At 46.8% G+C, this 23,992-nt stretch overlaps 1 protein-coding gene across 2 annotated transcripts in view; it reads left to right on the forward strand.

Moving 5' to 3' along the window:
• Nucleotides 1-6,289, forward strand: part of pxmp2 (peroxisomal membrane protein 2) — a 94,328-nt gene extending 88,039 nt beyond the window's left edge. For both annotated transcript variants that reach the window (XM_072487447.1, XM_072487540.1), the window contains one exon: nt 4,319-6,289. In XM_072487447.1, the coding sequence (XP_072343548.1) occupies nt 4,319-4,338 (20 nt within the window). In that variant the 3' untranslated portion in view covers nt 4,339-6,289. The remainder of the gene's footprint in view (nt 1-4,318) is intronic.
• The last annotated feature ends 17,703 nt before the right edge of the window (nt 6,290-23,992 follow it).

The raw sequence follows: 23,992 nt of genomic DNA on the forward strand, positions 1-23,992 counted from the left end.
GGCCAGGTACCGGACAATCTGCAGTGGCTTGAGGGGATGGAAGGCCGGGTGGAGTGGGAGGGCACCCATACAGCCAGTGTTGCTCTGCGCAAACACGGGCCACGGTGGGTAGTCAGTGGGGTGTGCAGCAAGATGGCTGCCTTGCATGCCGCGGCAATGGTGGTCCATGCCTGGACACCCGATCCCAGAGGGAAACCACAAAACCCCAAGGCCCATTCCCTGGCCACACCCCCCCACACCCCCTTCCCCCCCCAGCCCTGGCAGCAGCAGGACCGGCAGCCCACAGTTTCACGTCTGAGAACATGCCCTACCTACTCTCTCGCCCACAGCAGCCACGGCGCTTGTTTCCTGATTTTAAATACCACAGTTGAATCCTGCCGTTGGTAATTTCTCCTGAGCAGAGGCGGAGCATTGCGAGAGACCCAGAGCAAGTCCGTTAAATTCCAACAGCATTCACTGTACAATTTGCATGTCCACGCCGGTGTGTAGCATAGAATGCAAGCCTTGATTTTCGGCTCATGCACAATTCTCCACCCAATCATGTTTCCGGTGTTGCTGAACAGACAATCCTGTCCCAATTGCACCATATCAACAGCATTACACAAGTTGATCGTTCCGTCACCTCTTCAGAAAAACTGCAGCAAGTTAGTTAAACAGTGGGCGGGATTCTCCACCCCGCCGCGCTACATTTCAGGCCCGACCGGTTGGCGGGATTCTCCGTTACGCCAGCCGGTCAATGGGGTTTCGCATTGTGGGGCAGCCCCACGCCTTCGGAAAACCCCCGGGCGCCGGCAAAACAGAGAATCACGGCGGCGGAGAATCTCAGCCACTATTCTTCCTATGGAAATCCATGCTGGCTTTTCTAAATCAACCCACACTTTTCCATATGACTACTAACTCTATCCCGAATAATTGTTCCTAGAAGCTTCCTTACTTTAACCAAAGTTAAACTGACTGGTCTGAATTACTGGGCTTATCTGTGCAACCTTTTTTGAATAAAGGTGTAATGTCTGCAATTCTCCAGTCCTCTGGCATCTGCCCTGAGTCTAGGGAAGACTGAAAGATTATGGCTCGGTGAGCTTGCAATTTCCAGTCTCACTTCCTTCAATACCCATGGGTGAATCTCATCCGGTCCCTGTGCGTTGTCAACTTTAAGTACCGACAATCTATCCAACAATTCTTCCTTATCAATTTTGAACCCTTCTAGCAACAGAGTTTTCTCTTTTTGTTGAATAAATTTAGAGTATCCAATTCTTTTTTTCCAATTAAGGGGCAATTTAGCGTGGCCAATCCACCTACCCTGCACATCTTTTGGGTAGTGCGGGTGAGACCTATGCAGACACGGGGAGAACCACACAGCAGTGACCCAGGGCCGGGATCTAACCTGGGACCTTGGTGCCGTGAGGCAGCAGTGCTAACCACTGTGTCACCATACCGGCCACAAGTTTTCTCTTGATATAGTTTGTTTCTATCCTCTGTAAGAGACTTATGGACTGCATGCGGCTTTTTGACACATTGTGTGGTTCATTCATTGTGCTGTGAAACCTGTTAAATTGCACATTGGAGGGAAGTAAACAGCTTTGACCATGAACAGCTTCTGGGGAAGAAAATCAGAGAGCACGCAACCGCACTGGGAGGATGAAGGGAGAAGGATTAAGATCAACAATTTGTTTCAGGAGACTTCTGGTGGCGCCCTCGAGGAAGCAGGTCGCAGGTCGGATCGCACCCGCCCGGGATGGGCAAATGGACCTGTTCCAAAGGATTTTTTCGGGACCTGGCGACCTGAATCGGTGGAGGGGACGATAGGGAAGAGGCTTCCCCCCGGGGTATGGACAGCTGGACCAGAAGTGGTCGAGTGGAGCGGCAAGGATCGAAGCGGGAGCAGCGGGGACCCCAGACCGGGCGGCGAAGCATGGCAGACGGCAGGGACCAGGGAGCGGAGGCTCACTGGCCAAGGGAGCAACAGATGGAATTCTTCAGGAACTGCTTCACCGAACTAAAGAGGGACACGCTGGACCCGATGAGAGCGGTAATGGACCGAATGGTCGAGACACCGGCGGTCCAAGAGAAGGCGCTCAGGGAGGTCAAGGTGAAGCTCTCCAGCCAGGCGGACACGGTAACGGAGCTGGAGCACGAGGTGGAGGAACTGAACTCCCGCCAGAGGAGGATGCAGGAGCAGCTTGAAGAGCTGGGGAACAGAGTCAGGAGGCAGAACTTGAGGATTGTTAGCCTCCCCGAGGGCTGCGAGGGATCGGATGCGGGTGCATACGTGATGGGTGTGCTCGAGGCACTTTTGTGTGGCGGCGGTTTGTTAAATTACCCTGTACTGTAATGTTTTATCCAAGATTGTTTTCAGTCTGGACAGAGAGCGGGGGCTGGAGGGCGCACTGCTTAGGGTGTTTTTGGGAGATTGCAACGAGGGGGGGGCCTGCACGTGGTATCTTTTGGCGGGAGATCGGGGCCTCTGATAGGGGGATGGGCTAGGGGCTGGTTAAGGGACTTGAAACGGCATGGGGAAATACAATCAGGTTAATGGGTCGTTGGTGTGTGGGGCGAGGGCCCGAGCACTCGGGCGGGAGACAGTCAGGCGCCAAGGGCAGGGGTCAGCGTAGGTAGGGTAGGTCGAGGGCACCAGGGAGAGTAGGAGGAGGGGCGGACTAGGGCCAAGTGCAGGGCTGACCTGGCAGGTCAGGCCTCGGGGGGCAGGGGGGCTTGGGGGGTGGGGGGGCTGAGAAGTAGAGCAGAGGAGACTTAAGTGGGCAAGGGGGGCTGACCAGGGATCCCCCTGGGGGAGAAAATCGCTTGCAGACTCTCAGGGAACAGCGCAGGAAACCGACACCAGCAATACCCGAGGAGGGGCGGGGGGGCGGGGGAGGGTTAGAGCCACATTAGTTTAGTTGAACACGTGTGGTATGTGCTAACAAAGCTGATAGGGGAAGTGCCTTATTAACATGTTTATTCTTTCCCAGTGTTCGTTTTCACTATGTCAAGGCTCTTTGCATAGGGCCTCATTTTCTCCCTGTAAATGTTACAAATTTGTTTTAAATAAAAAATTTCAAAAAAATTAAAATTAAAAAAAACTAACAATTCGTTTCAGTGCCGTAGTGAGAATTTCTGCGTAGTTTCCCGCCAGTCTTAAGTTGGTTGCATGACCCTCAGCAATATTTTCTCTGGTTCCTTAACACACCCTCTTGTTGCTGGTCCTCCAATTTTTGGCCTCTATTTGGAAATAGAGGAAACAGTTTAGTACAGACCAATGATGCAGAAATCTGCTGTATTGGGACACAGGTACTCTGATTCAGACTTATTCCAGAGGTGACTACAACTCATTTTCAAGTAAAATCAAATGGTTTCTGCCAACGAGATTTTCCACATTGGAAGAGCAAGGCTGCTAAAGTCAATTAAGCAGTCAGCATGTGCTAAGTCAGTGTGTAGGCGATGCAGATTTGTTTTTTGGCACAAATTGAATTGTATGTGAAGGAAGCCTGGAAGTTTAGGGGAAAAAGCTGAAGGTTTCTTCACATGTGTAATATTAATAAAAATGGATCTGTAAAGATTGTCCATGCTCTGCGGCCCTCGAACGTCTGAAGGTTATATGCGGCTTTTATGGATTCAGAAGGTGTCTTACAGGGATACAGGCTGAAATCTTATTTTTCTTCCCAATGGTCTTATCACATTGTTTGTGCACTTGAACCTTACAACCCCAACCTTATCTGTAATCTTTTGTAGCATTGTATTTTACATGGTATAAACATGCCTGAAACTTTTAATGCATAATACTACATTGAAGGACCTTGACTACAGAGGCTCAATCACTAACTTAAAAGTAGCATTCTGCAACCTATTGATTTTGTCTAAGTTCACCAAAATTAACAAATGTTCTTGACTGCCTTTGGGAATCTCTGAATATTTAGACAGAACTTTCCATTAGGAGATTAAATGCATGAGTTAGCACGTGTGAAAAAGATATTTTATGAGCTAATTTTTTTTCTCCAAACATTCTTTTCTATTCTAACATAATCAGAGTTACATTGTGGATTTCTTCTCAAGTGAGAGGCCCTGCTTTAACCAGTAGTCTCTTCTCGTAGGTTTGTAGGAACAGACAATTTAACAGATACATTAAATAATTTTGAATGATTCAATAATTTTGCCTTGGTGAACGGTGAACAAAGTCCATTAATGCAAGCATTTGAACCATAATGTCAAGGGAGCGCTAGGCCAGCTATGGTATTGAGCTACTTTTAGTTTGAATACTGATGAACATCATGATTTGGATGAAAGACACTGTCATTGACTGTATTTTTTTTATTGTTTTCAGTTCCGTGTGCTGTTTGCTAATATGGTAGCTCTTTTCTGGTATGCATACCTAGCTTCAATCAAGAGATGATGCTACATTATTAACATTGACCAGTGTCTGCTAGAGTGACTTATTTCACTCTGAGAAAACTTTACTTTGAAAGAAGAATCCAATGAACAGACTTTGGCCAAATCCTAAATCTAATGTAATTTTCTATGTTTTCACCAAGCATCTAATGGATAGCTGTTTTGTTCAGAGAAGGAACTGTGAAATGTGTTGTGACAAAAACGATGTGGAATAAGCCAGACTGTATAATTAACAACGCTTATTTGCAGTTTTAAAAAAAATTACTTCGCTGAACATCCATTAAGTCTGTAATTTATTTTGTACACCAGATGTTAAAAGTACAGTTCAACTTATTCAGGATAATTTGGGCTGCAGTGTATTACAAGGCAGTGTTACAATCCCAGTTGGTATTATAACTGGACGGGAAGATCCCCAAATGGAGCCCTGGCACAAAAGACTGTACCTTTAACTTTTCTTTAATATAACGTGGAGGAACAGAGTCACAGGACCACTAATTAGTTTTAACAACAAGTAAAAACATTTATTAAACATGAAAAATTGGATTATAATACAATACTCCTTTACTCCCCCCTGAGCTTAACAATTGCACACAGGTTTTAGGATTACAAGATTACAAAGTACATCTTAATTTACAATGGTCTCATTAACACAAGAAGTCCCTTTTAAGCACTCAAGATTACTGTGGTCAAAGACACATCCTCTGCTCTGAATGTCAAGTGAATGTCTGTGGATTTCTCCTCAGAATCCCCCCCGATGAGAGTTTCCAAACTCACTTCCAAAAACATGCTTTAAAAACTTCTCTCTCAGTAATGTTTTCCTTAGTGGTTGGCATCCTGAAATCTGGTCCAGATTTTACAAATGACACTTTCAAACAAAGCTTTCGCTCTACCTTCAACAGCAAATCCAGTCCAGGATTTCACATCAACCCCTTTAGGATTTATTTGTCTTGACAGCTGTGCAAATTGTTCATAATTGCTTTAATCCTCAATTCCCAGACTATTAAAATGGCATCAGGTATTTGTTTTACCTTTTGAAGGCTGCTGTCTCACTTTAAATTTGGTTACTACAATTGTCTCTTTAACTCTGACTACTTGGTTTACTCTTTCTTAAATCCTTCTGAACAATACCTTGGTCTCTGTTCATTCAGCTCCAGACTTTTTGGACACTTGTGTTCATTTCTCGAGTTCCCTTAACTAGCTGCTCTTCAGATCTCTGCACTTGTTTTCATAACCATTACTTGGTGATATGGCTTTTCTTCTAGCAAAGCTCAGAGAGATGTTCCCTCGAGCAGAGCCGTGAGAGCTGCCCTCTCTCTTATGCCTTTTATTTATTCTTCACGCCGTAGCCCTCTCTAAGCACAATAGAAACACAGTTGGCACCAACCCCCACACATACAAGCACCTTTGTGAATACAAGTATAAATCCCTCAAAACTACCTTTGTTTTTGAAACAGCAACAATTGATCAGTGTGTCCAGTTAAGACTGTAAACTGTTGGATCAAAGCAAGAAATTATTATTCCACCATACCTGTTTTTACTGACGATAATGAATACTGTGTTCAGGAATTATATTTAAGGTACTCAGGAATTTTATGACACTGATAAATTGATTTACTGAGGTAGTTTTGTTTTTAGCAGATGGCAAACTCTGTAATCAAACCATACATCTTTAACTGAAGTGCTGTGCTAAAATGTGATTGTTAATGCAGTGATGTTGTATTTTATGGTATTTGGAAATAGGCTACCTTATACATCCATAATATTGGATAGAATACCTTGCATCGTTATCTTTTATTGCAGATGAACTAGATTTGCTCTGGAACAATAACATATATTGTCACAAATGTAACTGAGCCCGAATGTTAAAGGAGATTTAAAAAAATAAATTGAAATAAGAAATTAAGAAGCACTAATGAATGTTCTACAGCCACGCATTTGATTGTTAGGGAGCTCCATTATATAATTTCTTTGTAGTGTTGAGTAACACTAAATACAGTCAAATTGTGAAGCACTAAATTTGTTTGCTCTGTGAAGAACATTTGGTAAAGACTCAAATGACTAAGCAAAGTTGAGTGGATTTAAACTGAAATCATTACAGCCAGTTTTTACTGATCAGCATCATAAATTTATAAATAACGGACAGGATTCTCCGTTGCCCGACGCCGATATCGTAATCAGCGATCGGGCAGAGAATCCCTTCCGACGCCCAACTCGCGGGCGCCACCGGTTTTCTATTCTCCATCCCCACCGAAACGGCATCATCGCATCGCGTGCCACACGTTTGAGCGGTGTTGGCGCGTCATCGGAATGCCCTCCCCCGATGCTCTGCTCCCGATGGGCCGAGTTCCCGACCGCACGATTGATGTGTGGTCTCAGCGGTCAGGAACCCGGCGTGGTGGCCGAAGGCTGTCCAGCGCCGCCACAGTCATCTGGGAGCTGTGCTGCTGGCTGGAGAGGGGGGGGGGGGGCTTCCCTGAGGGCTGGGGGACTGGTGGAGGGTGGCCAGAGGGGCAGTATTTGACAGGTCGGGTCCACTCAAGGCCGGCGCCATGTTGTCTGATGCAACTTGTTGCAGGTCAACGCCGTGCGCATGCACGGCCACGGCCCAAGCCGTTCTCTTGCCGTTTTTGGCATGTGAGCCGTGACTTTTACCGGCACAGCTGCTAGCCCCTCTCAGGTCGCAGGATCGTGAGGGTTCGGTGACGATTTTAGAGTCATAAAATGCCACAGTTCCTACACCGGCATCGGCACTTAGCCTCAAAATCTGAGAATCCATCCCTATGATCTTTTTACTGTGAGGAAGGTGGAAACTGAATATTTCTTTATTGTGCTGCAAATTTGATCCATTGACACATGCATAACACAAGGAGCCACAGTACATACAAATAAAATATTGTGGATGCTGGAAATCTGAAATGTAAACAGAAAATGTTGGAAAAATTCAGCAGGTTAGGCACATCTGTGGGGGAAAAAATAATACAATTTATGTGGCAAAATGTTTTGCGCTTGCATTATTCTCATGCTGATTCTCAGCAGCAGATTAATTGAAAACTGTCGAGGTGGATTCAGAGTTTCTGTATATGAATGTTGAAAATACATTTGGAGAGAGCAATCTATTTCACATCAAGTCAATCAGAATTGAATACAGGATCTGGATACATAATCAACTGTTTAATTTTCAGGTTTATCCAAATCTGACTTCAATCCTATTCAACTTCTGCGCTTGCCCACAGTGATGTCTCCTAGGTATTTACAATCATAGAATTTACAGTGCAGAAGGAGGCCATTCGGCCCATCGAGTCTGCACCGGCTCTTGGAAAGAGCACCCTACCCAAGTTCAGCACCTCCACCCTATCCCCATAACCCAGTAACCCCACCCAACACTAAGGGCAATTTTGGACACAAAGGGCAATTTATCATGACCAATCCACCTAACCCGCACATCTTTGGACTGTGGGAGGAAACCGGAGCACCTGGAGGAAACCCACGCACACACGGGGAGGATGTGCAGACTCCGCACAGACATTGACCCAAGCCGGAATCGAACCTCGGCCCCTGGAGCTGTGAAGCAATTGTGCTATCCACAATGCTACCATGCTGCCCATAAGCAAGGCAAAGTAAAATATATTAGGATATTATAGCATATTTCTGTTGTTTTTAAGTCAAGTTATTTTATTCGAAAATATAATCCTCCATATTTACTGTGGTCCTTTCCATTACCTCTAATAACAGTTTAAAGAGTAGGAAAAAAGTGTAATAAACATCTGATTAATACTTTACTAAATCAGGTTAATGAGATAATAAAACAATCTCTTACATGCATTACATATGAAATACATGTCCTTCTAATACTCACATTTTAGGTGATGCTGGTTAAACTAGCCTGAGAGTGGGAAAGTGAAGAGTTCCTTTCTTGAGCTTTTGGAAGTTGAATTCCAAAGTCAAGTGCATGGAACAGTCAACCTGTCCTAACCTTTGTGTAAGCTGGTGGCACAGCTGCTGTTACTCTTGGTTGTCACAGAATTGTTACGGTGCAGAACAAGGCAATCTGACCGATCAAGTCTGCACCGGCTCTCCAAATGAGCATTATGCGGTCGTTCCCCTGAGAAACAAGTATACCGCTTTGGATACTTGTGGGGGGGAACGACTTACCAGGGGTATGCCATGGGGTACGGGCCTCTGGCACGGAGTCTGTCCCTGTTGCTCAGAAGGGAAGCGGGGAGAGGAGCAGAGCATTAGTAATTGGGGACTCGATAGTCAGGGGCACAGATAGGAGATTTTGTGGGAGCGTGAGAGACTCACGTTTGGTATGTTGACTCCCAGGTGCAAGGGTACGTGATGTCTCGGATCGTGTTTTCCGGGTCCTTAAGGGGGAGGGGGAGCAGCCCCAAGTTGTGGTCCACATTGGCACTAACGACATAGGTAGGAAAGGGGACAAGGATGTCAGGCAGGCTTTCAGGGAGCTAGGATGGAAGCTCAGAACTAGAACAAACAGAGTTGTTATCTCTGGGTTGTTGCCCGTGCCACGTGATAATGAGATGAGGAATAGGGAGAGAGAGCAATTAAACACGTGGCTACAGGGATGGTGCAGGCAGGAGGGATTCAGATTTCTGGATAACTGGGGTTCTTTCTGGGGAAGGTGGGACCTCTACAGACAGGATGGTCTACATCTGAACCTGAGGGGCACAAATATCCTGGGGGGGAGATTTGTTAGTGCTCTTTGGGGGGGTTTAAACGAATGCAGCAGGGGCATGGGAACCTGGATTGTAGTTTTAGGGCACGGGAGACTGAGAGTATAGAGGTCAGGAGCACAGATTTGACGTCGCAGGAGGGGGCCAGTGTTCAGGTAGGTGGTTTGAACTGTGTCTACTTCAATGCCAGGAGTATACGAAATAAGGTAGGGGAACTGGCAGCATGGGTTGGTACCTGGGACTTCGATGTTGTGGCCATTTCGGAGGCATGGATAGAGCAGGGACAGGAATGGATGTTGCAGGTTCCGGGGTTTAGGTGTTTTAGTAAGCTCAGAGAAGGAGGCAAAAGAGGGGGAGGTGAAGTGCTGCTAGTCAAGAGCAGTATTACGGTGGCGGAAAGGATGCTAGATGGGGACTCATCGTCCGAGGTAGTATGGGCTGAGGTTAGAAACAGGAAAGGAGAGGTCACCCTGTTGGGAGTTTTCTATAGGCCTCCAAATAGTTCTAGGGATGTAGAGGAAAGGATGGCGAGGATGATCCTGGATAAGAGCGAAAGTAACAGGGTAGTTATTATGGGAGACTTTAACTTTCCAAATATTGACTGGAAAAGATATAGTTCGAGCACATTAGATGGGTCGTTTTTTGTACAGTGTGTGCAGGAGGGTTTCCTGACACAATATGTTGACAGGTCAACAAGAGGCGAGGCCACGTTGGATTTGGTTTTGGGTAATGAACCTGGCCAGGTGTTGGATTTGGAGGTAGGAGAGCACTTTGGGGACAGTGACCACAATTCGGTGACGTTTACGTTAGTGATGGAAAGGGATAAGTATACACCGCAGGGCAAGAGTTATAACTGGGGGAAGGGCAATTATGATGCCATTAGACCTGACTTGGGGGGAATAGGTTGGAGAAGTAGGCTGCAAGTGTTGGGCACACTGGATAAGTGGAGCTTGTTCAAGGATCAGCTACTGCGTGTTCTTGATAAGTACGTACCGGTCAGGCAGGGAGGAAGGCGTAGAGCGAGGGAACCGTGGTTTACCAAAGAAGTGGAATCTCTTGTTAAGAGGAAGAAGGAGGCCTATGTGAAGATGAGGTGTGAAGTTTCAGTTGGGGCGATGGATAGTTATAAGGTAGCGAGGAAGGATCTCAAGAGAGAGCTAAGATGAGCAAGGAGGAGACATGAGAAGTATTTGGCAGGTAGGATCAAGGAAAACCCAAAAGCTTTCTATAGGTATGTCAGGAATAAGCGAATGACTAGGGTAAGAGTAGGGCCAGTCAAGGACAGGGATGGGAAGTTGTGTGTAGAGTCTGAAGAGATAGGCGAGATACTAAATGAATATTTTTCGTCAGTATTCACTCAGGAAAAAGATAATGTTGGGGAGGAGAATGCTGAGACCCAGGCTATTAGAATAGATGGCATTGAGGTACGTAGGGAAGAGGTGTTGGCAATTCTGGATAGGCTGAAAATAGATAAGTCCCCGGGGCCTGATGGGATTTATCCCAAGATTCTCTGGGAGGCCAGGGAAGAGATTGCTGGACCTTTGGCTTTGATTTTTATGTCATCATTGGCTACAGGAATAGTGCCAGAGGACTGGAGGATAGCAAATGTGGTCCCTCTGTTCAAAAAGGGGAGCAGAGACAACCCCGGCAAATATAGACCGGTGAGCCTCACGTCTGTAGTGGGTAAAGTCTTGGAGGGGATTAGAAGAGACAAGATTTATAATCATCTAGATAGGAATAATATGATTAGGGATAGTCAGCATGGCTTTGTAAAGGGTAGGTCATGCCTCACAAACCTTATTGAGTTCTTTGAGAAGGTGACTGAACAGGTAGACGAGGGTAGAGCAGTTGATGTGGTGTATATGGATTTCAGTAAAGCGTTTGATAAGGTTCCCCATGGTAGGCTATTGCAGAAAATACGGAGGCTGGGGATTGAGGGTGATTTAGAGATGTGGATCAGAAATTGGCTAGCTGAAAGAAGACAGAGGGTGGTGGTTGATGGGAAATGTTCAGAATGGAGTTCAGTTACAAGTGGCGTACCACAAGGATCTGTTCTGGGGCCGTTGCTGTTTGTCATTTTTATCAATGACCTAGAGGAAGGCGCAGAAGGGTGGGTGAGTAAATTTGCAGACAACACTAAAGTCGGTGGTGCTGTCGACAGTGTGGAAGGATGTAGCAGGTTACAGAGGGACATAGATAAACTGCAGAGCTGGGCTGAGAGGTGGCAAATGGAGTTTAATGTAGAGAAGTGTGAGGTGATTCACTTTGGAAGGAATAACAGGAATGTGGAATATTTGGCTAATGGTAAAGTTCTTTGGAAGGGTGGATGAGCAGAGGGATCTAGGTGTCCATGTACATAGATCCCTGAAAGTTGCCACCCAGGTTGATAGGGTTGTGAAGAAGGCCTATGGAGTGTTGGCCTTTATTGGTAGAGGGATTGAGTTCCAGAGTCAGGAGGTCATGTTGCAGCTGTACAAAACTCTGGTACGGCCGCATTTGGAGTATTGCGTACAGTTCTGGTCACCGCATTATAGGAAGGACGTGGAGGCTTTGGAGCGGGTGCAGAGGAGATTTACCAGGATGTTGCCTGGTATGGAGGGAAAATCTTATGAGGAAAGGCTGATGGACTTGAGGTTGTTTTCGTTGGAGAGAAGAAGGTTAAGAGGAGACTTAATAGAGGCATACAAAATGATCAGGGGGTTAGATAGGGTGGACAGTGAGAGCCTTCTCCCGCGGATGAAAATGGCTGGACATAGCTTTAAACTGAGGGGTAATAGATATAGGACAGAGGTCAGAGGTAGGTTCTTTACGCAAAGAGTGGTGAGGCCGTGGAATGCCCTACCTGCAACAGTAGTGAACTCGCCAACATTGAGGGCATTTAAAAGTTTATTGGATAAGCATATGGATGATAATGGCATAGTGTAGGTTAGATGGCTTTTGTTTCGGTGCAACATCGTGGGCCGAAGGGCCTGCACTGCGCTGTATCGTTCTATGTTCTATGTTCTATGATGTACGGTCATTCTCCTGCCTTTTTCCCCATACTCTTACACATTGGGTGGGATTCTCCGATCGCCGACGCTGAAATCACGTTCGGTGATCGGCCGGAGAATCTCTTTTTACCCGGAATCCGAGGCAGCGCTGTTTTTCCGATGCCTCGCCCCCTCAGAAACGCATACTCGAGTAGTATGCTGCACACCATCGGGATGGCCTCAATACATCACCTGAGGCTCTCCCTCAATGCTCCGCCCCAGATGGGAGTCCCCGACGACATGGGACGCATGTCCTCTCAACTTTCGGGGACCTCGCATGGTGCCTGCGGACTACATCCAGTGCTGCCGCGGTCAGGGGGAAGCTGTTCTGCTGGCAGGGGGTCTTCTGCAGGGGCTGGGGCCTGATTGGGGGGTGGTCCGGGGATGGTGAAGGGGGTTACAGGGGGGCAGTTTTTGGCAGGCCGGGTCTGCGCGCAGCCGGTGCCATGTTGCATGGCGTGGCTGCCGCAGGCCGCCACAGTGTACAGCCATGGACCCGGCCATTCTGCGTCCGTATCGGCAGGTAAAGGGTCTTTACGTGGCGTGGCTGCTCGTCCCCACCGGGCGGACCATCGATGCGGGGCTCCGCCGACTTTTTGGTCGTAAGACCAGACGGATCCTGTGGACATAGCCGCAGAATCGGAGAATCCAGCCCATTATTTCTATTCAAATCACAGAATTGTTGTGGTGCAGAAGGAGGCCATTTGGTCCATTGTGTCTATTCTTGCTCTCCAAATGTGCGTTATGCCTTACTGCCATTTCCCCGTACCTTTGCACATTGTTGCTGTTTAATTAATCATCAGCTAATGCCCTCTTGAATGCCTCATTTGAACCTTCCTCCATCACACTTAAAGGCAGTGCATTCCAGACCTGAAGCACTTGTTGTGTGAAAATGTTTTTTCCTCACATCACATTTGCTTCCTTTTGAAAATCACCTTCTCTTTGCCCTCTTGTTCCTCACCCTTTTACGAGGTGGAACAATTTCTCCCTATCTACTCTGTCCACCCCCCTCATGATTTCGAACACCTCTATCAAATCGTGCCTCAGCCTTCAAGGAGAAATCTCATCTGTCTCCAAGGAGAACAGTCCCAGCCTCTCCAATCTATCCTCATTACTGATTTATAATCCCTGGAACCATTCTGGTAAACCTCTTCTACATTCTCTCCAATGAGTTCACATCTTCCCTATGTATGGTGCCCAGAACTGCACACAACATTCCAGCTGAGGTCTAACTAAGTCTTGTATAAATTAAGAATAATCTCTTTGCTCTTGTACTCTATGCCCCTATTAATGAGGTGGAGATGCCGGCGTTGGACTGGGGTGAGCACAGTACGAAGTCTTACAACACCAGGTTAAAGTCCAACAGGTTTGTTTCGATGTCACTAGCTTTCGGAGCGCTGCTCCTTCCTCAGGTGAATGAAGAGGTCTGTTCCAGAAACACATATATAGACAAATTCAAAGATGCCAAACAATGCTCGGAATGCAAGCATTAGCAGGTGATTAAATCTTTACAGATCCAGAGATGGGGTAACCCCAGGTTAAAGAGGTGTGAATTGTCTCAAGCCAGGACAGTTGGTAGGATTTCGCAGGCCAGATGGTGGGGGATGAATGTAATGTGACATGAATCCCAGGTCCCGGTTGAGGCCGCACTCATGTGTGCGGAACTTGGCTATAAGTTTCTGCTCGGCGATTCTGCGTTGTCGCGGGTCCTGAAGGCCGCCTTGGAGAACGCTTACCCGGAGATCAGAGGCTGAATGCCCTTGACTGCTGAAGTGTCGCCCGACTGGAAGGGAACATTCCTGCCTGGTGAATGTTGCGCGATGTCCGTTCATTTGTTGTCGCAGCGTCTGCATGGTCTCGCCAATGTACCACGCTTCGGGACATCCTTTCCTGCAGCGTATGAGGTAGACAACGTTGGCCGAGTCGCACGAGTATGTACCGCGTACCTGGTGGGTGGTGTTCTCACGTGTAATAGTGGTATCCATGTCGATGATCTGGCACGTCTTGCAGAGATTACCAGTGCGGCCTCAACCGGGACCTGGGATTCATGTCACATTACATTCATCCCCCACCATCTGGCCTGCGAAATCCTACCAACTGTCCTGGCTTGAGACAATTCACACCTCTTTAACCTGGGGTTACCCCATCTCTGGATCTGTAAAGATTTAATCACCTGCTAATGCTCGCATTCCTAGCATTGTTTGGCATCTTTGAATTTATCTATATATGTGTTTCTGGAACAGACCTCTTCATTCACCTGAGGAAGGAGCAGCGCTCCGAAAGCTAGTGACATCGAAACAAACCTGTTGGACTTTAACCTGGTGTTGTAAGACTTCGTACTGTCCTATTAATGAGCACAGTAAGAAGTCTTACAACACCAGGTTAAGGTCTAACAGGTTTGTTTCAAATCACTAGCTTTCGGAGCACTGCTCCTTCCTCAGGTGAATGGAGAGGTAGGTTCCAGAAACATTTATAGAGACAAAGTCAAAGATGCAAGCCGATACTTTGAATGCGAGCATTTGCAGGTAATTAAGTCTTTACAGAGCCAGAGAGAGGGGTAAACCCAGGTTAAAGAGGTGTGAATTGTCTCAAGCCAGGACAGTTGGTAGGATTTTGCAAGCCCAGGCCAGATGGTGAACATAGAAAAACATAGAAAAATACAGCACAGAACAGGCCCTTTGGCCCACGATGTTGTGCCGAACCTTTGACCTAGATTAATCATAGATTATCATAGAATTTACAGTGCAGAAGGAGGCCACCTGGCCCATCGAGTCTGCACCTGCTCCTGGAAAGAGCACCCTACCCAAGGTCAACACCTCCACCCTATCCCCACAACCCAGCAACCCCATCCAACACTAAGGGCAATTTTGGACACTTAAGGGCAATTTATGAAAATGAAATGAAAAATGAAAATCGCTTATTGTCACAAGTAGGCTTCAAATGAAGTTACTGTGAAAAGCCCCTAGTCGCCACGTTCCGGCACCTGTTCAGGGAGGCTGATACAGGTATCACGGCCAATCCACCTAACCTACACATCTTTGGACTGTGGGAGGAAACCAGAGCACCCGGAGGAAACCCACGCACACACGGGGAGGACGTGCAGACTCCGCACAGACAGTGACCCAAGCCGGAATCGAACCTGGGACCCTGGAGCTGTGAAGCAATTGTGCTATCCACAATGCTACCGTGCTGCCCTTTAGAACAAATTAATCTACACTATATCATTCTACCATAATCCATGTACCTATCCAATAGCTGCTTGAAGGACCCTAATGTTTCCGACTCAACTACTTCCACAGGCAGTGCATTCCATGCCCCCACTGCTCTCTGGGTAAAGAACCTACCTCTGACATCCCCCCTATATCTTCCACCATTCATCTTAAATTTATGTCCCCTTGTAATGGTTTGTTCCACCTGGGGAAAAAGTCTCTGACTGTCTATTCCCCTGATCATCTTATAAACCTCTATCAAGTCGCCCCTCATCCTTCTCCGTTCTAATGAGAAAAGGCCTAGCACCCTCAATCTTTCCTTGTAAGACCTACTCTCCATTCCAGGCAACATCCTGGTAAATCTCCTTTGCACCTTTTCCAAAGCTTCCACATCCTTCCTAAAATGAGGCGACCAGAACTGTACACAGAACTCCAAATGTGGCCTTACCAAAGTTTTGTACAGCTGCATCATCACCTCACGGCTCTTAAATTCAATCCCTCTGTTAATGAACGCTAGCACACCATAGGCCTTCTTCACAGCTCTATCCACTTGAGTGGCAACTTTCAAAGATGTATGAATATAGACCCCAAGACCTCTCTGCTCCTCCACATTGCCAAGAACTCTACCGTCAACCCTGTATTCCGCATTCATATTTGTCCTTCCAAAATGGACAACCTCACACTTTTCAGGGTTAAACTCCATCTGCCACTTCTCAGCCCAGCTCTGCATCCTATCTATGTCTCTTTGCAGTTGACAACAGCCCTCCTCACTATCCACAACTCCACCAATCTTCGTATCGTCTGCAAATTTACTGACCCACCCTTCAACTCCCTCATCCAAGTCATTAATGAAAATCACAAACAGCAGAGGACCCAGAACTGATCCCTGCGGTATGCCACTGGTAACTGGGCTCCAGGCTGAATATTTGCCATCCACCACCACTCTCTGACTTCTATCGGTTAGCCAGTTTGTTATCCAACTGGCCAAATTTCCCACTATCCCATGCCTCCTTACTTTCTGCATAAGCCTACCATGGGGAATCTTATCAAATGCCTTACTAAAATCCATGTACACTACATCCACTGCTTTACCTTCATCCACATGCTTGGGCACCTCCTCAAAGAATTCAATAAGACTTGTAAGGCAAGACCTACCCCTCACAAATCCGTGCTGACTGTCCCTATTCAAGCAGTGTCTTTCCAGATGCTCAGAAATCCTATCCTTCAGTACCCTTTCCATTACATTGCCTACCACTGAAGTAAGACTAACTGGCCTGTAATTTCCAGGGTTATCCCTAGTCCCTTTTTTGAACAGGGGCACGACATTCGCCACTCTCCAATCCCCTGGTACCACCCCTGTTGACAGTGAGGACCAAAAGACCATTGCCAACGGCTCTGCAATTTCATCTCTTGCTTCCCATAGAATCCTTGGATATATCCCGTCAGGCCCGGGGGACTTGTCTATCCTCAAGTTTTTCAAAATGCCCAACACATCCTCCTTCCTAACAAGTATTTCCTCGAGCTTACCAATCTGTTTCACACTGTCCTCTCCAACAATATGGCCCCTCTCATTTGTAAATACAGAAGAAAAGTACTCGTTCAAGACCTCTCCTATTGTTGCTCTTTTTAGCCTTAGTCTATTTGCTCTTATTATGTCACCTTTGCTCACGAGTCGCCAGGTATCTTTATGATACCGCCACGTGGTTCAAGTTCAGGTTATGATTAATAATACAGCACGTCGCTTAGTAAGGATTAAAACAACGGTAATTTATTATATACAACAAGCAATACTAATACTACTATCTATATAATAAACCTATCTCTTCTGGCCAATACTTAACTTAGGAAGAGCCCACCAGGTCAGGGAAACGAATGGCTTGTCCAATCAGATCTGGCTCGCGGGATTCAAAAGGCTGCTACAGGTCGGTGGCTAGGTGTCTCTACCGGATAGCGATCGCTGGATTCAAACTTACAGTTGCCGGTTGCTGGTCTTGCGAAGGTCTCGAGCAGGCGAAGAGGAGAGAGAGAGAGATCGGAACTTGGCCCCTCACTTTTATAGGGCCCAGGGGCTTCCCGCCTCCCGGGGCGGCCCTTGACCCTGAGTCCCAAGTGATTGGATTTGTCCCCAATCCCTGGGGTCAATGTGTCCAATGGTGAGGCGATTCCTCGATCGGGGGGTGGTCGTTCACCTGTCTTTGTTTCGGCCACTGTAGGCGCCGACAGGTCTGGCCCGGTATTCAATTGCTAATACGTTGCAATTATTCCCGGGGATAGCCGATTTAACTGCAGCTGTCTGGATAGATGGGCTGCTAACAGCCCTGAATGGAACTGCAAATATCTGGGTTGATGGGCTGTTGATAGCCCTGAGTATCGATCTGGGCCAACTTCCCCAGAGCCGAATATGCAATACTGTCTGCAGCTGCCTGCTTGTGTCTTGTTAGCTGCTTTTCCCAGCAGCCTTTCGGGTTAGCCATTTCAAACTGGGTTTTGGCCAGATTAATCGGGTCGCAGCCATTTTACGTGGCTACACTATCGCTTCAGACTCAATACACAATCTCCCGCTACTGTCCTTGATCGGACCTACCCTCGCTCTAGTCATTCTCATATTTCTCACACATGTGTAAAAGGCCTTGGGGTTTTCCTTGATCCTACCTGCCAAAGATTGTTCATCTAAGAGCTACCTCTCTTAGTTCTCCTGATCCCTTTCTTCAGTTCCCTCCTGGCTATCCTGTATCCCTCCAGCGCCCTGTCTGAACCTTATTTCCTCAGTCTTATATAAGTCTCCTTCTTCCTCTTAACAAGACATTCAACCTCTCTTGTCAACCATGGTTCCCTCACTCGACCATCTCTTCCCTGCCTGACAGGGACATACATATCAAGGACACATAGTACCTGTTCCTTGAACAAGTTCCACATTTCACTTGTGTCCTTCCCTGACAGCCTATGTTCCCAACTTATGCACTTCAATTCTTGTCTGACAACATCGTATTTACCCTTCCCCCAATTGTAAACCTTGCCCTGTTGCACGCACCTATCCTTCTCCATTGCTAAAGTGAAAGCCACAGAATTGTGGTCACTATCTCCAAAATGCTCCCCCACTAACAAATCTATCACTTGCCCTGGTTCATTACCAAATACCAAATCCAATATGGCCTCCCCTCTGGTCGGACAATCTACATACTGTGTTAGAAAAGCTTCCTGGACACACTGCACAAACACCACCCCATCCAAACTATTTGATCTAAAGAGTTTCCACTCAATGTTTGGGAAGTTGAAGTCACCCATGACTACTACCCTGTGACTTCTGCACCTTTCCAAAATCTGTTTCCCAATCTGTTCCTCCACATCTCTGCTACTATTGGGGGGCCTATAGAAAACTCCTAAAAAGGTGACTGCTCCTTTCCTATTTCTGACTTCAACCTATATTACCTCAGTGGGCAGATACTCCTCGAACTGCCTTTCTGCAGCTATTATACTATCTCTAATTAACAATGCCACCCCCCCCCACCTCTTTTACCACCCTCCCTAATCTTATTGAAACATCTATAACCAGGGACCTCCAACAACCATTTCTGCCCCTCTTCCATCCAAGTTTCCATGATGGCCACCACATCGTAGTCCCAAGTACCGATCCGTGCCTTACGTTCACCCACCTTATTCTTGATGCTTCTTGCGTTGAAGTATACACACTTCAACCCATCTCCATGCCTGCAAGTACTCTCCTTTGTCAGTGTTCCCTTCCCCACGGCCTCACTACACGCTTTGGCGCCCTGAATATCGGCTACCTTAGTTGCTGGACTGCAAATCCGGTTCCCATTCCCCTGCCAAATTAGTTTAAACCCTCCCAAAGAGTACTAGAAAACCTCCCTCCCAGGATATTGGTGCCCCTCTGGTTCAGATGCAACCCATCCTGCTTGTACAGGTCCCACCTTCCCCAGAAAGCGCTCCAATTATCCAAATACCTGAAGCCCCCCCTCCTACACCATTCCTGCAGCCACGTGTTCCACTGCACTCTCTCCCTATTCCTAGCCTCGCTATCACGTGGCACCGGCAACAAACCAGAGATGACAACTCTGTCTGTCCTAGCTTTTAACTTCCAGCCTAAGTCCCTAAACTTGTTTATTACCTCCAAACCCCTTTTCCTACCTATGTCGTTGGTATCAATAGACTTCTGGCTGCTCCCCCTCCCCCTTAAGGATCCTGAAAACACGATCCGAGACATCCCTGGCACCCGGGAGGCAACATAACTTCCGGGAGTCTCGCTCGCAACCACAGAATCTCCTATCTATTCCCCTAACCATTGAATCTCCGACTACTATTGCTTTTCTATTCTCCCCCCTTCCCTTCTGAGCCCCAGAGCCAGACTCAGTGCCAGAGACCTGGCCGCTAGGGCCTTCCCCCGGTAGGTCATCCCCCCCAACAGCATCCAAAACGGTATACTTGTTTTGAAGGGGAACGGCCACGAGGGATCCCTGCACTGTCTGCCTGTTTGTTTTCTTTCCCCTGACTGTAACCCAGCTACTCTTGTCTTGTACCTTGGGTGTGGTTACCTCCCTGTAACTCCTCTCTATCACCCCTTCTGCCTCCCGGATGATCCGAAGTTCATCCAGCTCCAGCTCCAGTTCCCTAACACGGTCTCTGAGGAGCTGGAGTAGGGTGCACTTCCCGCAGGTATAGTCAGCGGGGACACCGGTGGTATCCCTCACCACCCACATCCTACAGGAGGAGCATGCAACTGGCCTAGCCTCCATCCCCTCATACCTTACAGAATATAACTGCCCTGTGGACCAACTGGACCTCCGACCTCCGACTCTGCCCCCAGTCAGCTGCGCTCTCTGTAAACTCCTGGCTCTCTTCTGACTCTTTGCGGAATGTAGGAAGCGAAACGAAAGGAGCACCTTACTCCCTCCTCACCTAACTCCCTCAGTCACCAAACTCTCACTGTTGCACTCAAATGCACCAAATTCAGCACTCCCTCAGTCACCAAACTCTCACTATAGCACTCAAATGCACCAAATTCAGCACTCCCTCAGTCACCAAACTCTCACTATAGCACTCAAGTGCACCAAATTCAGCACTCAGTGCAAAAAAAAAATGTAATGCAACATGAATCCAAGGTCCCAGTTGAAGCCGTACTCATGTGTGCGGAACGTGGCTATAAGTTTCTGCTCTGCGATTCTGCGTTGTCGCGCGTCCTGAAGGCAGCCTTGGAGAACGCTTACTCGAAGATCAGAGGCTGAATTCCCTCGACTGCTGAAGTGTTCCCCGACTGGAAGGGAACATTCCTGTCTGGCGATTGTAGTGCGATGTCTGTTCATCCGTCTTGCAGAGATTGCCATGTCAGGTTTGTGTGGTGTCGTGGTCAGACTCACCATGGACTACTCTCCAAAATTGGTTGCATTCTTAGACACACTCATCTCCATCAAGGACGGTCTCCTCAACACTTCACTTTACCGCAAGCCCACGGATAACCTCACGATGCTCCACTTCTCCAGCTTCCACCCTAAACACATTAAAGATGCCATCGCCTATGGACAAGCCCTCCGTATACACAGGATCTTCTCAGATGAGGAGGACCATAACAGACAGCTACAGACACTGAAAGATGCCCTCGTACGAACAGGATATGGCGCTCGACTCATCGATCGACATTTCCAACGCGCCACAGCAAAAAACCGCACCGACCTCCTCAGAAGACCATCACAGGACACAACCGACAGAGTACCCTTCGTCGTCCAGTACTTCCCCGGAGCGGAGAAACTACGACATCTTCTTCGCTGCTTCAACACGTCATCGATGAAGACGAACATCTTGCCAAGGTCATCCCCACACCCCAACTACTTGCCTTCAAACAACTGCACAACTTCAAACAAACCATTGTTTGCAGCAAACTACCCAGCCTTCAGAACAACAAACAGTGACCACGAAACCACACAACTCTGTCATGGCAATCTCTGCAAGACATGCCAGATCATCGACATGGGTACCACCATTACACGGGAGAACACCACTCACCAAGTACGCGGCACATACTTGTGCGACTCGGCCAACGTTGTCTACCTCATATGCTGCAGGAAAGGATGTCCCGAAGCTTGGTACATTGGCGAGACCATGCAGTCGCTGCGACAATGGATGAACGGACATCGCGCTACAATCGCCTGGCAGGAATGTTCCCTTCCAGTCGGGGAACACTTTGGCAGTCGAGGGCATTCAGCCTCTGATCTTCGGGCATGCATTCTCCAAGGCGGCCTTCAGGACGTGCGACAACGCAGAATCGCAGAGCAGAAACTTATTGCTAAGTTCCGCACACATCATTACGACCTCAAAAATGGATTCAAAAAATAAATAAAAATTTAGAGTACCAAATTAATATTTTGCAATTAAGGGGCAATTTAGCTTGGCCAATCCACCTACTCTGCACATCTTTGGGTTGTGGGGGCAAAACCCACGCAGACACAGGGAGAATGTGCAAACTCCACACAGACAGTGTCCCAGAGCTGTGATTGAACCTGGGATTTCGGCGCCGTGAGGCAGCAGGGCTAACCCACTGCGCCACCGCCAATGTGGGACCTTGGATTCATGTTGCATTACGTTCACCCCCCACCATCTGTCCTGGGCTTGTGAAATCCTACCAACTGTCCTGGCTTGAGACAATTCACACCTCTTCAACCTGGGGTTACCCATCTCTCTGGTTCTGTAAAGACTTAATTACCTGCAAATGCTCGCATTCAAAGTATCGGATTGCATCTTTGACTTTGTCTCTATAAATGATTCTGGAACCTACCTCTCCATTCACCTGAGGAAGGAGCAGTGCTCCGAAAGCTAGTGATTTGAAATAAACCTGTTGGACTTTAACCTGGTGTTGTAAGACTTCTTACTGTACTCACCCCAATGCAACGGCAGCATCTCCACATTATGCCTATTAATGAATCCCAGACTACTATATGCTTTATTAACTGCTCTCTCCATCTGTCCTGCCACCTTCAATGATCTATGCACTTATACACCCAGGTCACTGCACCCCCTTATAATGTACCCCTTATTTTACATTATCTGTTGTTACGATCCCAGTTGATGTTATAGCTGGATTAGAAGATCCCTGAACGGAACCCTGGCTCAAAAGACCCGTAACTTTTATTTATTTATTTTGAAAACATGGAGGAGCAGAGTCACAGGACCACCAATTAGTTTTAACAAGAAAATGTTTATTAAACATGAAAAATTGGATTATGATCCAATACTCCTTCACCTTAGCTTCACAAATGTACACAGATTTTAAAGTTAACATGGATTACAAAGCATATTTTACGTTGCACTGGTCTCAGCAACACAAAGTCTCTTTGCAAACACAGACTGGCTGTGATAACTTAATAATAATAATCACTTATTGTCACAAGTCAGCTTCAATGAAGTTACTGCAAAAAGTCCATAGACACCACATTCCAGTGCCTGTTTGGGTAGACCAGTATGGGAATTGAACTTGTGCTGGTGGCCTTGCTTTGCATTACAAACCAGCTGTTTAACCCACTGTGCTAAATCAGCCCCTTGCTAAACCAGCCCCTGGTCTGAATCCAAGTTAGTGTCTGTGGATTTCTCATGAGAATCTCTCAGATGATTATTACATATGAGTTTCCAAATTCCACTGCCAGAAAACATGTTTTAAAATCTTCTTTCACACAGCACTGCTTTCCATCAGTGGTTTGCATTCTGAAATTCAGTTGAGTTTTCAGATGACTCTTTAAACAAGGCTTCCACTCCACTTTCACCAAAGAACATGACACCCAGATTTCACCACTTCCCCTTCTGGAATTCTTTGTCTTGGCTGTTGTACAGACTGTTCACAATTGTTTGAACTATCGATTCCCAGACTCTATTAAGATGGCAACAACCCTTTGATTTACCTCTGAAGTCCAGGCACAGGAACATTAAATGTAACCTCGTTAAAACTATATATCCAATGTTTACCAATACAAATCCCTTAAAACTACTATAGATTTCCGAACACTGTCCATGTTCTTCCTACCAAAATGCATCACCTCACACTTCTCTTCCACCTTCATAGAACGTCATCTGCCCACTCCAACTTGTCTATGTCCTTTTGAAGTTTTACACTTGCCATGGTGGTTTTTGAACCTTAGTCCCCAGATCATTATTCTGGGTCTTTGGATTACTAGCCCAGTGACAATACCACTGTGCCACCGCCTTCCCTGCAAAGCACATTAGCTTTTTGGGCCCTAATCGGCCATGCTCCTTTTTCCACCTTTTAAAATAAATAAAATATTTTCACTGTTTATATGCCTATAAAAGACTTTGGTATTCCCCTTTTATGTTGGCTGCTAGTCTTTTCTTATATTCCTTCTTTGCTTCACTAATATGGTTTTTCACCTCCCCTCTGAACCTTCTGTATTCCTTTTGATTTTCTATTTTTAAAAATATTTTTATTCTCCATTTTCACATTTTCTCCCAAATTTACACCCACTAACAATAAACAATAATCAGAAACAAATATGTCAATCCCCATATCAATAACAACGATCCCATCCTCCCACCAAACCCCAAACATTAGCCCACATGTTCACATAAACAAATGACAAAAAAGAATCAGGAATCACCCATAGTCACCATTAACACACACAGTCCCCATCCCCCCAACCCTACCACCCACCCCCTCAAATAATGT

Source organism: Scyliorhinus torazame, chromosome 1 (assembly GCF_047496885.1).
Source record: "Scyliorhinus torazame isolate Kashiwa2021f chromosome 1, sScyTor2.1, whole genome shotgun sequence".
Classification (NCBI taxonomy): Eukaryota; Metazoa; Chordata; class Chondrichthyes; order Carcharhiniformes; family Scyliorhinidae; genus Scyliorhinus; species Scyliorhinus torazame.